At 32.7% G+C, this 15,817-nt stretch overlaps 4 protein-coding genes across 4 annotated transcripts; 3 read left to right on the top strand and 1 right to left on the bottom strand.

The window, feature by feature from the left end:
- Positions 1-376: 376 nt before the first annotated feature.
- LOC108472781 (uncharacterized) lies at positions 377-2,512 on the bottom strand. Its single transcript, XM_017774337.2, has 2 exons — positions 743-2,512; positions 377-637 (listed from the first exon to the last, which is right to left on the bottom strand). The coding sequence occupies exons 1-2, from the start codon at positions 2,278-2,280 to the stop codon at positions 559-561; spliced, it is 1,617 nt and encodes a 538-aa protein (XP_017629826.1). The 5' UTR covers positions 2,281-2,512; the 3' UTR covers positions 377-558.
- A 3,412-nt stretch (positions 2,513-5,924) lies between these two features.
- On the top strand, positions 5,925-10,661 carry LOC108470534 (pentatricopeptide repeat-containing protein At4g20770). Its single transcript, XM_017771879.2, has 4 exons — positions 5,925-6,370; positions 6,535-9,257; positions 10,167-10,253; positions 10,345-10,661. Exon 2 carries the CDS (start codon positions 6,573-6,575, stop codon positions 8,892-8,894), a length of 2,322 nt encoding a protein of 773 aa, XP_017627368.1. The 5' UTR covers positions 5,925-6,370; positions 6,535-6,572; the 3' UTR covers positions 8,895-9,257; positions 10,167-10,253; positions 10,345-10,661.
- LOC108471591 (uncharacterized) lies at positions 9,451-10,461 on the top strand. The gene is made up of 3 exons (XM_017773187.1): positions 9,451-9,585; positions 10,167-10,253; positions 10,345-10,461. Exons 1-3 carry the CDS (start codon positions 9,451-9,453, stop codon positions 10,459-10,461), a joined length of 339 nt encoding a protein of 112 aa, XP_017628676.1.
- A 3,191-nt stretch (positions 10,662-13,852) lies between the features above and the next one.
- LOC108471592 (U-box domain-containing protein 9-like) lies at positions 13,853-15,453 on the top strand. Its single transcript, XM_017773188.1, has 2 exons — positions 13,853-14,215; positions 14,635-15,453. The coding sequence occupies exons 1-2, from the start codon at positions 13,853-13,855 to the stop codon at positions 15,451-15,453; spliced, it is 1,182 nt and encodes a 393-aa protein (XP_017628677.1).
- The last annotated feature ends 364 nt before the right edge of the window (positions 15,454-15,817 follow it).

Below are 15,817 nucleotides of genomic sequence, written 5' to 3'. Positions count from 1 at the left end.
CTTTCTTATTGCTGGTTCAAGCAAAAATTAATTTGATATATTGATATGAACAAGAGCAACAAGAGACTGAACTTATTAGTTCAGATTTCAGGGATTCTGTATCTTCCATACCATATAGATGTTGCCTTGTTGGTGATGGTTCATGCATAGAGGGAGAAAAAAGTAATCTCTCACTGACATTTTGCAGGAAGCATGGTCTGAATTTAGTATCAAAATGAAAATGTTGTATCATTTTGATTCCTTATGAAAATCTTAGTCCAAAAGGATCTCAACTTCTTCATTTAAGGAGATCTGCCTCTTCACATGAGACAGATTGTTCAAGTATCTCTAATAAAGATATGAAATAGAAATCAGATGATTAACACCTGCTGAGACATTCAGTTTAATATGATTTATATTCATTGTTTGCAGTTCAAATAATACAATATTGCTATCTGAAAGACTTTCAATATTAGAATTCATTTCAACTAATGAATCGATCTTAACTACATAGAAGATATCTTTCATGTCAGTCTGAAAAGACAATCTTTTTTTCTGTCAGAACTACCTATTAGTCATCTAATGCCATATCCCCAAAACAACTGCGACGCCAAAAAGTAGTGCAAGCGCCACGTCTCCTCCCGGGAGGATCGAGAACCTGTCAAATTGAAGATGTTAATCAAGAAATGGGGAAAATGCAGTGCACATATTTATCTTTGTTCTGTCAGGTATATGCAGTACATTGGTATATTTAGGCAAATACCTGAGCTTCTTCCTTGACTGCTGTATATATGCCATTGCAGGGGGAAGGATGCCAAAGAGGAAACAGTTTGCATAAACCCCAGCAAAATCAAGGGCTTTTGAAAAAGTTGAGCGGAAGAAGGAAGCTATAAGAACTGGAGCACTGAGCACTAGTGGCATTACAAATATTTCTAATGATTTAAGGTCAGTTGTTCTTAACAGTTGTTCATCTTCTGAAGCAGATCGAAATGAAACTTTCCCGAACTTTCCGCATTCATGCTGACTCGAATAAATCACAAAACCAACTTTGCCTGAACCATTAGAGACCAATTGAGATTGATAAGGAATTTGCTTTTGCAAATTTGTTTTCCCTAGGATCAGTTCCAGAGTATCAAGAACTTGCTTTGGAAAGCTTACAGCATATCCTATCAGGCTAGTTGCCAAAGCAGAAAATGCAAAGCCTTGAACTGCAGACAAAGCAGAAGGATTCACTGAAAGTAAAAGGGATATAGGGTCTTTGGGGGAGGTATTTCCAGCCAGTCCTAAAACAATCAAATTCCATGACACAACCATAACTAAAGGAACAGCCCCTCCGATCAGTATTGCGTTTCGAGCCTCGGATACTGAATTTCCAGCAATCTTGCAAATAAAAGGAGTGATAACATGGAATCCTAATGTGAGTACAGTAACAGGAATTGCAGGCAAAATTGATGATAGACTCCATGAGGCATGGGCAAAGGAGCATAATACATTTGCTCTGGCCACAGATAAACCAATGGCCACCAATGCAGTAATGGAGAAAAGCATGAGGAAGCATAAAAGCCTGTTTGAAACATCAATGACCTTGAACGGAAAGAACATAATAACAGTCCCAGCAGCTAGTGGAAACAAAGCATGAGCCAATAACAAATTCATCCAAGGAAACCATTGACACACTATTGAACCAATTCCTGAAACACAAGCCACTAATAAAGAAAAACTAAGGGAGGCATAAATGACCGCAACAAAAGCACCAAAATGACTTCCTAATGCCTTTGTTGCAAGGCCAGTAAAGCTCACTTCCGCTACACCCTCTTCTTCCATTACTGCAAAACTTAGTTCTGCAACAAGAATGATGGAGGAAATAACATAAACCCAAGAAAGAATAATGGCAATGGTTGATGGAAGTGGACCTGATTTTATCGTTGCAGCGGGTAAACCCAACATTCCAGGCCCTACAGCCGTACCAATAATCAAACTAACAGCACCCCAGAAGCTCTTGTCTTCTTGTTGGGATCTTTCTGGTAGCTGATTGTTCACTGTTTCAACATTATGTTCCTCATCATCAAGGGGAAAAACAGGAAGTGCCGAACTTTGGGGTGTAGATTTAAGGAGCGGCTGGTGATTCTTGGAGGGTAATGTAGAGAAGAAATGTTGGGTTATGGCAAAGAATGGAAGAGGCTTATTCTTGAATACCGGTGTGTAGGGAATGGACAGCCTGTGAGGCTGAGTGTAGAGATATGGAAGACTGAGTCTTGACTTCAATGATGAGATGAAAGATGGATGGTGAGAAAGTAACATATTGGCAAGAAAACTTTGTTAGCAAAAGAATCTTAGAGAATCTTGTGTACTTTAATTTTTTTCCCCTTTCTAGAGTGATGAGAATCTTTGAATGGAGGCTGATAGGCAGGGAAAGGTTCAGGGGAAAAACTTAGCTTCTATCTTGCCAGAGTGGAAGTACAAATAACCTTATATGGAGGAGATCATGGATCTATATATAGACCAATTAGAGGGGCAAGAATGAAGAATGGGACTCATCAATATTAAATGTATGTTACAAAGGCAGCATGAAGAAAAAAAAGAAGAGCAACCATTCAAAGCCATGTTTCATGGGCCACGTTAAAAGTGGGCTTACACTCATAAAATATTTGGTAATATACATTTTTATATTTTGGGTATGAAGTATTGCTGGCGCACGTTCCATTTTCGAATTTTAAAATTAATATTTTTAGAATATAACATTTATTATCTTCAAAATAATTAATTTTTAAAACAGATATGGAATCAATTTTTATTATTTTATTTTATCCCTACTTTTTTTTCAAAATGATTTAGAGAAATACTACTTTCATATTTTTTATTTGCAATATTGGCACTCAACAACTTATGAAGCATGCATTTTATTTACGAATTATTTTTTTAATAATTTTTCAAAAGTATCGTGAAAAGTATTTATTAAAAATAAGTTAAAATTTAACTGTTTAGTATTATTGTTAAAAACTGCTCTTGAAAAACAACATTAATCTTAAATTTTAAGTATTTTTAAGGAATTAATGTTAATTATTTGTACATTTTGTTTTGAATATATAAATTATATTTTAAATATTAAAATATAACCATTATAAATATAAATATATAAATATTAATTATTTAAAATAAATTTAAATAATGAAATAATTATGTATTCATGGTACGTGATATTCGCGACAGGTTTTAAAAATTTATAATTAATCGTTTTTGAAACTAACTATTATCACGATGAAGGTAAGTGTACCTATCGAACAGTAGTATAGCTTTAGTAAGACCGGATTGTCAAACCCAAAGGAACCAAGAGTACTAATAATTACTTCCTTTTTATTATCTAGCCTAAAAATTAAGGTGTTTGTTTATCTAAACTAATTAACTAAACTAAGGATGCACAGAGAGAAAATTAGGGAAAAGCTTTTGAGAAAACTCGATTGATTAAGACAATTTCCAAGGAAAAATCCACTTAGACTTCACTTGTTATTTGACTCTGAATCAGACGATTTTTTCATTTGACTTAATCCGTAGAAATCCTTAAGTTATATTATTATCTCTCTCGAGACTAATAACATTTAACCCTAGGTTGATTAATTGAAATCTCTTTCTAATTAACACCTAGTGTTGCATTAACTCGATCTATGGACTCCCTTATTAGGTTTCACCCTAATCCGGCAAAATCTTGTTACCCTATCTCTAGGCGTGCAATCAACTCCGCTTAATTACGACAAATTTACTCTTAGACAGGGTCTTTTCCTCCTCTGAATAAGAGCATTAACTTGAATCAATATCCTGGAATATTAAAGCAAGAATAAAGAACATATAATTAGGAACAAGTCAAATATTTATCATACAATTCAGATAATAATAACAAAATCTATCTTAGGTTTCATTCTCCTTAGGTATTTAGGGGGTTTAGTTCATAATTATAAATGAAAACATCTCAAAGAATAAAGATAACAAAACATAAAGAAAACCCAAAAACCCCTGAATGGAAATTGAAGGGAGATCTTCAGTCTTGATGATGAATCCGGCTTTTGAGATGGATCAAATCGGCTTCCCTTGAGTAATTCCTTGCCTCCTACTCCGTGTGTCTCTTCTAAGTGTCTCCTCAGGTGTTTAAATAGGCTTTTGAATACCTAAGAGCTCTCAAAAGTGGCCTTTTCCGAATAGGACTATACTTGGGCTTGACAAGGACACGCCCGTGTGCGATTGCTCCAGCCCGTGGTCAAGGCTATTAAATAGGCACAGATGTGTAGTCTACTCGTGTAAGTCGTGCTTCGATCTTGCCAAATGGACATCGCCGTGTGGCTTACCCGTGTGAGGAAGTCCAGGCCGTGTTGATTTCCCATGTGGGTCCATTTTCTCCATTTTCGGCCTGTTTCTTGCTCTTTTTACTCTCCTATACTCACCTAAGTATAAAATATGAAATTAAAGAATTAGGAGCATAGAATTCACCAAATCTAAAGAGAAACCATCCATAAATGTGCTAAGCATGGGATAGAAATATGTATAAATTACGGTTTATCAATTCAATATAAATATTAAATAAAATACATTAAATTATAAATAAGGATTAAAATGTTTATTTTCTCAAATGCAAAAGTTAAAAAAATATTACTTTTGCTTTTAGATTCAAAAGCAATTTTAGTTTTAAAAGTTGCCTATTTAACATCACTTATAAATCTGAAGGCACATTTTAAAAATAACGAGAAACAATACTAAAGCAAGCTTGTTACTATCTATGAGGAAATTAAACATCAATTTTTTTTAACAAATTATTTTCTAAATCATACTTCTAGCCGTAAATCAATAGATAAAATAATTTTCTAAACTATTTACATTTCTATTTGCAAATTATTTACATATATATTATAGGTCGATGATATGAACTCAATTAGAGGTATTTATGGTTGGGTCGAGTTCAGTTCTAGATTAAGTATAATGGTAACACACTTTATATTTATTCAAGTTCAACTCAACCAAAAATATGGACCTAAATTTTTGTATAACCTTGTCCATATTTATAAATAGTTAAACCAATGTAATTTTAAGTTATTTTTAATTTAATATGTAATAAATTTATATATTTTATTTATTGAAATTTGATATACAATCATTTTAATATTTATAAATATTTACATTATAGTAGTAGACATTTAATTTGAGAAAATTACAATAGAAGTCACCTAACTATAGTCAAATTTATTTTTTAGTCACCTAATTATAAAAAGTTTTAAATTGGCCACCAAACTTATTGGGTTAATCTCTTTTCGTCTTTTTCTATTAATTGCTGATAAGACTTGGACAGGAGGATGACATGGCGGTTTTAAAATTGGTATAATTATAATTTAGTCCTTAACAATTACATATTTTATCAATTTGATCTTAATTCTAATAAAATCAACAAATTTAATCCTCAACTTTTACGTATTATATCGATTTATTTATAATTTTATGTTAATATATGAAAATTTTATTTTATATTAATATTAAATAAAAAAATTATATTAATATTTAAAAAATACATTTTCCTTCCTTCCTCCTACCCTCCCCAGGGACGGTGGAGGAGAGGAGGGACAATGGGAGGAGAAGAGGATTTTTTAAATATTAATATAATTATTTTATTTAATATGAATATAAAATAATTTTAAATATATCAATATAAATATTATGATTAAATTGATATAATATGTAAAAGTTAAATGCTAAATTTATTAATTTTATTAAAATTAAGATCAAATTTATAAAATATATAATCATTAAAAACTAAATATGTTATTATATCAATTTTAAACTCAGCCACTTCATAAGTCTTAAAACAAGTAACAGAAAATGACCCAAAATTAATAATAATAAAATGGATGACAAAAAAATGATAAGCTCTACTGAACAAAAAGAAAACTCCGACCAACTTAAAACTTTTTTAAAATTGACCAAAAAAAAAAACAACAATTGGGTTACTTCACTTAAAAAATTAGGGTAGACAAGACCAGGCCTGAGCCTTAAATGAAAGGGCGGAGCCCTATATTTTAAACCAGGCTAAATTTTTTCTCCAAACTCGGAACTCGGGCGGTAGCCCGGCCATGAAACACAAGACACCCCGCCGCCAAACAAGCTTCTCACCTCTATAGTCCACTACTGTCCCGGCCTCCTTCAGTGACTTGACCAAAAGCCCTCTCCTTCCGACGGACAAGGAAATTAAATGAGGTCATTTTTTACAGCCTAAACTTCACTTACAACATTTCTTCTGCTCGAGTCATGAGATATTGTCTGCTCTCTTAGTGGTGGTGCGAACTGGCTGCTGCTCCACCGCTATTTGAAACCATTTTTCCGCGCTGCACATCCGAGCCTCGACTCTGGATTTTAGGTACACAACTACACATCCTTTCGACTTTGTTTGATGTTCGGCTTTCACTTATGTGCATATGATTGATTTCATTTTATTGGAGCTCCATAGCTGATAAGGTAGAATAGAATTGACTAACCCAATTTATCTTGACATCATTTGTTTTTTGAATTGGTGTTTACCAGTCTGCAAGAAATACAGCCAAGTGGGAAGCAAAAGCAACATGAAGGGCATAGCTAACCTTTTGCAAACATGCATAGACAACAAATCTCTTCTGCTAGGCAAAGTCCTCCATGCTTACATTCTTCGCACCAACCTTTTAAGCAATACTTTCCTATGCAACCGTCTCATTGAACTCTATTCCAAATGCAACGACCCAGCATATGCTCATTGTACATTCCACAATACCCCTCAGAAGGACATTTATTCCTGGAACGCCGTTTTGAGTTTCTATTGCAAAACTGGGAACTTAACTTTTGCCCGTAAAGTGTTCGAACAAATGCCTGAAAGAAACGTTGTTTCCTGGAACAACCTGATTAGTGTAATGTTAAAAAATGGGTACCAGGAAAAAGCTTTGGATGTTTATAAGCTTATGGTTTTGGAAGGTTTTTTGCCCACCCATATTACTTTTGCTAGCGTTTTAAGTGCCTGTGGAAGTGTTTTTGATTTGCAGCTTGGGAAGAGATGTCATGGTCTTGTCATTAAGATTGGTCTTGATAAGAATATCTTTGTCTGTAATGGGTTATTGTCTGTTTATGCTAAATGTGGGGTTATGAGGGAAGCTGTTCAAATTTTTGCCGACATTGATGAACCTAATGAGGTTACATTTACTTCAATGATGGGTGGGTTAGGAAGGATTGACGGGGTCGTTGAGGCTTTGGAGATGTTTAGAATGATGTCTCGGAAAGGGGTTCGGATTGATTCCATTTCATTGTCTGCTGTTTTGAGTGTTTGTGCAAAGGGGGGAGAGTATGATGAATTTGGCTGTTACGAAAATGGAGATAGATTATTACGTAATGTTGTACTTGGAGAACAAATACATGGTCTTGCATTTAAGCTTGGATTTGAACGTGATCTTTATTTGAGCAACTCATTGCTTGATATGTATGCTAAGAATGGGATTATGAAGAGTGCTGAGATGGTTTTCCATACTTTGGGAAAACCCAGTGTTGTGTCCTGGAATATAATGATTGCTGGATATGGCCAGAAAGGAAATAGTGGGAAAGCTATTGAGTGTTTTCAAAGAATGCAGTTTAGTGGTTTTAAACCTGATGAGGTTACATATATTAATATGCTTGCAGCGTGTATAAAGTGTGGAGATGTTGAAACTGCACGTCAAATGTTTGATAACATGTCATGCCCAAGTGTTATTTCATGGAATGCTATAATCTCTGGCTATTCCCAGAATGAGAATCACAGAGAAGCAATAGATCTTTTTAGGGAAATGCAGTTTCAAAGTGTAAAACCTGATCGGACTACTGTGACTGTCATCCTTGGCTCATGTGCTGGAATGGCCTTTCTGGAGGGTGGAAAACAGGTCCATGCTGCCTTGCAAAAGGCTGCTCTTCATACTGACAATTATGTTGCTGGTGGGCTGATTGGCATGTACTCAAAGTGTGGGAAGATAGAAAGGGCAGAGCACATATTTTCTTCCATGCCAGAGTTAGATATTGTCTGTTGGAATTCTATGATTGCAGGTCTTACTCTTAATTCTCTAAACAGAGAAGCTTTCATGCTCTTTAAGCAAATGCGACAGGGTAGAATGTTGCCTACTGAGTTCTCTTATGCCACAGTATTGAGCTGTTGCACAAAATTATCTTCTTTATTTCAAGGTAGGCAGGTCCACTCTCAGATAGTAAAAGATGGTTATGAGAGTGACGTGTTTGTAGGCACTGCTCTTGTTGATATGTATTGTAAATGTGGTGACATAGATGGGGCACGGAAGCATTTTGATATGATGCCTGTCAGAAACATCGTTACATGGAATGAGATGATACATGGATATGCCCAGAATGGATATGGAGATCAGGCGGTTCATCTATATGAAGACATGATTGCATCAGGTGCGAAACCTGATGCTGTAACCTTTATTGCTGTTTTGACTGCTTGTAGCCACTCAGGATTAGTAGACTTGGGGTTCAGGATTTTCAACTCAATGAAGAGTGAGCATGGAATTTACCCAGAATTGGATCATTATACTTGCATCATTGACTGTCTCAGCCGAGCTGGTCATTTTCATGATGCAGAGCTCCTTATGGAAAAGATGCCATATAGAGATGATCCAATTGTATGGGAAGTTGTGCTTAGTTCTTGTAGAGTCCACGGTAATGTCAGTTTAGCTCAACAGGCAGCAGAGGAACTCTTTCGCCTGGACCCTGAGAGCTCTACCCCTTATGTGCTTTTAGCCAATATCTATTCATCTTTAGGAAGATGGGATGATGTAAGAGTTATAAGAGAGCTGATGAGTGAAAAGCAGATTGTTAAGGATCCTGGTTATAGTTGGACTGAACATAAGGAGCAAGATACATGTCTATTTGTTGGGTGATACATTTATGGATGGTCAATGAGGCTTTTGACTACATTACTCTCTATTTTAGAAATCAGTCATTTGGGTTTTGTGGGCTGTGCCGAAGATGCAACTAAAATCACTCAATAGAAGGCCAAGATAATGACATGGGAAACCAATGATCTTCGCTACCAAAATGATTTGGCCAAACCAATGATCTTCGCTACCAAAATGATTTGGCCATAGTTTGCTTATTGTTTAACTTATTTATTTATGTAAAAAGGTGGAGAATGTTGCAGAGTTTTGAAGTGGAGGTTCAGTGGCGAATCACACAAGAACCCACAAAAGAGCCCATGTTGCCATCCCCTGCTGCTCACAGGATGGTAGTGCCTTTCTAAAGTGGTAATAAATACCTATATTCCCCTAGTCATATATATAGCTAAAAACTATTACTTTACCTATTGTTTTCTTTTTTCTGGTGGGTGATCATTGATCAATGATCATTAGGATTTTTCTATGCTTCACCTTTTTTAGTGATATTGAGGTTTGGGTTTTTTATATTATCACGTACTGTTGAAATGTCATTTGGGGTGAAATGGTGGCAATTGCGTTGGCTGACATGCATGACCGTTGTGGGCAGAGAGAGAATGAGTTGAAAAGGTTTAAGGGCATAGCTGGAGATCAAAATGCTGTCAAACCAATAATTTCCAATAATTTCTTTGCAACACAGGTTGCCTTTAATATTTTCTTGTAAACTTCTCGTTTCTGATTCCTCACATTACATTCTTCTATATCATCCATTTATTTACATTTTCAAATTGGTTAAGTTTTGGTAGGTTTGAGAAATCCTAATGAGGGGGAGAAGGGATTGGAACCTTAAACCTCAAATCTTGTAGAACTCTTGGACGTGCATTTACGTCTTTTTTTTCTTATGGCATTTGATTCTTTATTGATGGTATACAGTGAACATTCTGTCAAACTTGGGTCTTTTTGTTTGCATATTCAATTATTTTGTAGAAGGTACAACTTTGTGGGAAGCATGAACTTGAGTCCCAACTCTTTTAGTTAGGAGAAACATGTAATTGGTCAAGCACCTAGGAGTTTTGTCTATTTGTATGTCCCTAAAATTGTTTATGACCTGATTTTACATGCAACATGTTAACCACATTTTGAAATTCATCTTGGTTGGTGAGAAAATGGAAAGAGATGGAATTGAAAAAAGGAATTAAACTGCACCTTCATGACCATTCTTTAGTTGAGGGTTTGTACAAACTAAACTGAATTATGCATTTCGTTTGGTGTGTTTCCTAGGAAAGCTTTATGGAAACCAACAAGAAAGGAAATTTGATTGATATTGACGTGAAGGGGTTTTGGACTTGGAGAAACATTTACGAGGAGGTAATGGTTATCCCAATACGTGGTTTCTTTTTGTAGGAAGTTTTCTGTTGGTATCTCATGATGAATATCATCGGTGTATTTTTCTTCATAGGAGAGAGAATCATATGTTACTCAAGCTGGAAACATGAACTCAGCCTACATCAAGGGTGTGATTGAAGAGGAGAAAAATATTATAAAGGTAACGGGGTTCAGAGTTTATGAATGTTAATTCTTTTAAACTATGTATAGAGCGACTTAATACGTTCTTGGCATGATTGGTGAAAGCAAACGTTGTGCTTTCATAGCATCATGGATGTTAATCATAGAACTTGTGTAGATTCTTTAAATCATGAGCTGTTTGTGAATTAAGTTGTTTTCTGTTATCATCTGATGAATAAGAGAGAGGTCTTAAGGCCTGATTATTCTGAAGATACATGATTCTGGTTTCCATCCTTAACATTGTCAGTACAATTGCTTCTGAATTATAAAATTTGCAAGCAAGAATTCACAAGAATAAGAATCAGCATATGATTGCAGTGATGTCTTGATAAATTAATTTCTCCCATGTGGATTCTTGAAATGTTTGAAGTTGAAAGTTTTCATGTTGATTGTTCAAAATGGAGCATATGATTGAATTTATATAGTTGTATGATGGTGTGAGCTATACCCAAATGAATTACAAAATTAGGTAAGTGTGAAAATCATTTATTAATCTTTAAATTAATACATAATTAAAGATTATATTTATATCTAATTTCGTGACAACAATTTAAATATAAAATAAATATTATAAGAATATGTCAAATAGCATTTTTACAAAACTTTTTGGTATTTATGCAGTGCTTTATTTTCAATTAACTCATAATAATTATATAATAGTATTGTTAGTCTACTAAATAATTACACCAAGTTAAAACTCAAACCTAAATTTTTAAAAATCATTTCAATGAGAGCATAAATTATAACATTTTCCTTTAATAATAAAATTTTAATTTATAATAATATATTGTATAGATTTAATAATAATTAATATCCAATTAAAACTTAATTTGAAGTTATATTTTATATATATATATATATATATATATATATATATATATATATAAAAGCAAATAATGACACATTAGAATTAAAAGTGATAAATAAAATTAAGTAAGATTTAAATAAATAATTATATTCATGTTATTAAGATATTCATATTTTTATATCATACAACATTTGTTTATAAATTATAAATTACTTTTATTATTAAAATATTAGGATAAATTATATTACATGTCATCAAAATATGCTTAAGTTTCTCATTTGATCACCCAATTGTAAAAAAGTTATAAAATGATCATCCAACTAATTGTGTCCATTTTTTTTGGTCATTAGTCGCTAACTTCGGTAATGAAAAGATGGTGCGATAGTTATCAAAATTGACATAATAACAAAATTATCTCCCAAAATTCACATATTTGTATTAATTTGGTTTTAATTTTTTTAAATAATAATTCTTAACATCTACACATTGCATAATTTCTTCTTACTATGAAAAATATAGATTTTCAAGAAATAATTTTAAATCTCAAATTTTCAAAACTTAGATTTTACCTAATTTATTCATGAATTACTAAAATAAAAATATTTAAAATCAATGATTTATATAAATATAAAAAAATATTTTAAATATTAATTTCCTCATTCATAATTTTCATTGTTAACTAGTATGATTTTCGATCCATGCTTTGTGTAGGGTTAATCATTTGTTTGTACCAAATTATAAAGTAAAAATTTGAAGGTTAAAATATTATCTAAGTTTGTACATTTGAAATTTAGTCCACCTAATTTTATTTTTAGAAATATAGTCCTCTACTTTTCGAATTAAAAGTTTAGGTCCAATTGTAACCACTGTTAAATTTCTTATATTAAATTTTCTGGCCGGATATTTGAAATTTTTAAAAAATTCATTTGATAGTTATGGAACAACAAAAATGACATTGAAAATGTTGATTACGGTTTTTTTTTTCTAAAAAATGACCATTCGAAATTGTCATAATAGAATAATATTTTTGTTGGAATAGTGTTCTCAAGAAAAATTGATGTTAGCATTTTGATTGAAATAGTTAACAATATTAACTATTCAGACTAACTAATGATATCATAAAAGTAGGGACCAAATTATGTCAAAATTAAAGTATATAAATTAAATGTTAAGTTTCAGCATGATCTAGGGGCCAAAATTAAAATTTGACCATTGCCTTATAATATCAAGAAAAGCGACGCAAACCTAAAAAAATGGGAAGCAACGTGTTAATTTCTAAAATTTTTAAGGTATTCAAATTATATATAACTACGCAATCTTTCAATCGAAAAGCTAACAACATTAATTAATAACATTATACAAATATAAGGATCAATTTATATTAGAAATTAAAGTATAAAGATTAAATTTCTAATTTAAATATATTACAAGGATCAAAACTAAAATTAACCATTTTTCTATAATGTAAAGAGAGAGCATAATGGATGTGTCAGGTGTAGGAAAAGGAAGAAGCCTTGGACCTTCAGTATCTATATAGGTATATAAATTATTCTCACCACCAATCCATCAATAGCATGTTTATATTTTAGGTGGTATTTATCGTTTTGCATATTTAACTACGGTTCTTTAATACAATCGAACTAATATTAATTGAATTAATAAAATTTTTACTCTTTTAACAGTTAATTGAATCAAAACTTTTTAAAAAATTAACTGAATCGAAATATTTTGATTAATTTAATCGATTAATTGAAATTTATATTTTTTTATTTTTAGTTAAAACAAGTATAAAATATATAAAAATAAATAAATTGATAACGTTCATTTGATTCAATTAACGAATTAAAATTACGTATAATTTGTATTATTAATTATTAAGTTCGATTTATTATCGAATTTTAAACTGAATTAACTTATAACCGAACTTCTAAAAATCATTAATTGACTTCCGACCAAATTAGATCGAATAACCGAATGATTAATGAATTAAATCGATTAGATCGATTAATTTAATTTTAATCAAAATTTAAACAACAAAATTATTATTAATTAGAATATACATATGAAACATTCATTAGGCTACATGATACGATTTGATTTAAGTTATAAATTCTTTAAGTTAAATTTAAATATTAAATTAAAAAACTCAAATAATATGAAATTATAATGATGATTTTAACTTCTTTTATTTCTTTAGTCTTTTTTTTTCGTAAATAAATTCACTTAATTCAATTAATTAAGATAATACGGAATAAGTTAAAAAAATATTTTTTGAGAATTGCTTGACAGATGGCAAAAGAGGTCAGCAAGTATAAGCCTATTTGACATGAAATCCATATCTCACCTCTATATGTAGTTAGAGTATCAACATGCACAATATACGGCTCTCTTCTTTTCACTAAAACAAAGGAAGAGCGCCAAAAAACTCACTCCAAATTACGATCTTTTTCTTCCACTTATCTCTTTGCTATTAGAACGCCAAGAAAGCTTTGATCCCTGTAATTTCAGCACTTACATCTTCCTTTCTGTTCATTGGGTGTTAAGATCTTGTTCCTTTCTATTTCAAAAGAACCTGTTATTCTTTTCTTCTTAAATGGCTGAAAAAGGGGACTCATCAGCAATAGGGGCAGGAACAACTTCAATGGCTGAAAAAGAAACGCCTTCAATGACTGAAAAAGAAGCGTCATCAGCAACAGGGGAAGAAACATCTTCAATGGCTGAAGAAAGAAAGTCATCAGCAGTAGGGGATGAAACAGATTTAGAGAAAGTAGTGGAAAGAGTGGTGACAACGATTCCTGAAGATGATGCTACCTACAAAATTGATATAATGAACGAATCTAAAAGACTCTTGTCTCTTTTAAAAGAGATGAAGCTGAATCAAACGGTTGGTCTTGGAAGGGGTGACGGAGATAGAGCATTCTTGGATGTGCAACCTGTGATCTTGGGTTCAGGCCAGGTTAGACTTTTAACCTTTCTGTATTGGTAAATTGGTTTTTCTTTAAGCATAAACTTATTATTTTGGTTGGTTTGTTGCATAATAAGGTTTCTTGTCTATCAGTAATTCATTCTTTAAAGCTACTGGTAAATGTTCTAATTCTTGGCTTTATTGAAGAATCTTTTATAGATAATAAGTTGCATTATGCATGCAAAGCTAATTTTGTTACAAACGGAACTACATTGTTTGATCTTTGACCATTCCAATGTTAATGAGATTAAAGTTTAATAGGTAATGCAGATTACTCTCTGTAATGATTGTTAATGAGGTTGAACTTCCAAAACTATAGAGCTTCAACATTTTGCCTTTTTTAGCATATAAAATTTGGTTTTTATTCTTCTTAAAATCATATGTGGTGACTGCATGTTATCAATTTTCAGAACTGGTTGAATGATGGTAACCTAAAATGCGCTATGGTGGATCGAGTTTTAGTAGAGTTGTTGCTTGAAAAGTTGTCGTCTTCACTTCCTGATCAGAACGACGCTGCTAAAGACCTTCAATTGCTGACAAAGGCAAAACCATCATGTAGGGAAGCTTTTTCCAAGCTCAATGATGCCATCTCTAGATTGCTCAGTCCGCTATCGTTAACCAAGGTCGAGTCAAATCCAGAGCTCCAGGAAGATTTGATCACAACAGTTTTAAACATTTTGACTGATGACCACAATAAGCACCTCGTAGGGGGACATCCTCGTGCCATCCCTCTGCTTACTGAATCTATGAAGTATGGAACCGATGAAACAAGGAGAAATGCTATAGCTGCTCTCGTATCATTATCGGCACTCGACTTAAACAAGTTCATCATTGGAAGTTCCGGTGCTCTTGCACCCCTACTTGAAGTAATATGTGTAGGACATCCATTGGCAATAAAAGAAGCTGCCTCTGCAATATGCAGCCTTTGTAAAGTATATGAGAACCAAGACAAGTTTACTAAAATAGGAGCAGTGAAGATAATCCTACAGAAGATCAAAGAAGGTATACTTGTTGATGAGCTATTGGGTGTTCTTGCAGTTCTATCTACACATAATGATGCCGTTGAAGAACTTGGGGATCCTGATACTTTTCAATACTTGATTGATATCAAAAGAAATACCGCTTCCGAAATTGCTAGAAAGAACTGCATCCAGATCCTGTTTAATGTGTCTATGTTAGAAAAATCTTCTTTTGGTGATGAGAAGAAGAAATCAAGGAGAGTAATCTAAAGGCACTTGCAGAAATTAAAGGTCGGTTGCATCATTGCATAAATAAATAAAGCTGTTTCCAGCTTGATATGCTGCTTGATAGGGAAATAATACTTGTACATTTTCATTGTTGTTCTGAAACAAATTCAAGCTCAGTTACCACCAGCCAGCGTAAAAAACTAGGGCATGTGTATACAAAACTTCCATATACCAATTATCAGGCAATTTTTGGTCCAAATGAGCAAAGGGCAAAGAAAAATTCTATCAATAGTGGAAGTCAGTCCCTTTATATCAGCAATATGGTCTTCTTTGAGTTCAAATATTGAACTGATACATTTTCAGTACTTTATTCATTGATGGTAACTCTTTTGTTTTTGTTTATCAC

Source organism: Gossypium arboreum, chromosome 11 (genome assembly GCF_025698485.1).
Source record: "Gossypium arboreum isolate Shixiya-1 chromosome 11, ASM2569848v2, whole genome shotgun sequence".
NCBI lineage: Eukaryota > Viridiplantae > Streptophyta > Magnoliopsida > Malvales > Malvaceae > Gossypium > Gossypium arboreum.
Note: the sequence above shows the minus strand (reverse complement) of the source record. Positions and strands in the feature narration are given on the sequence as shown.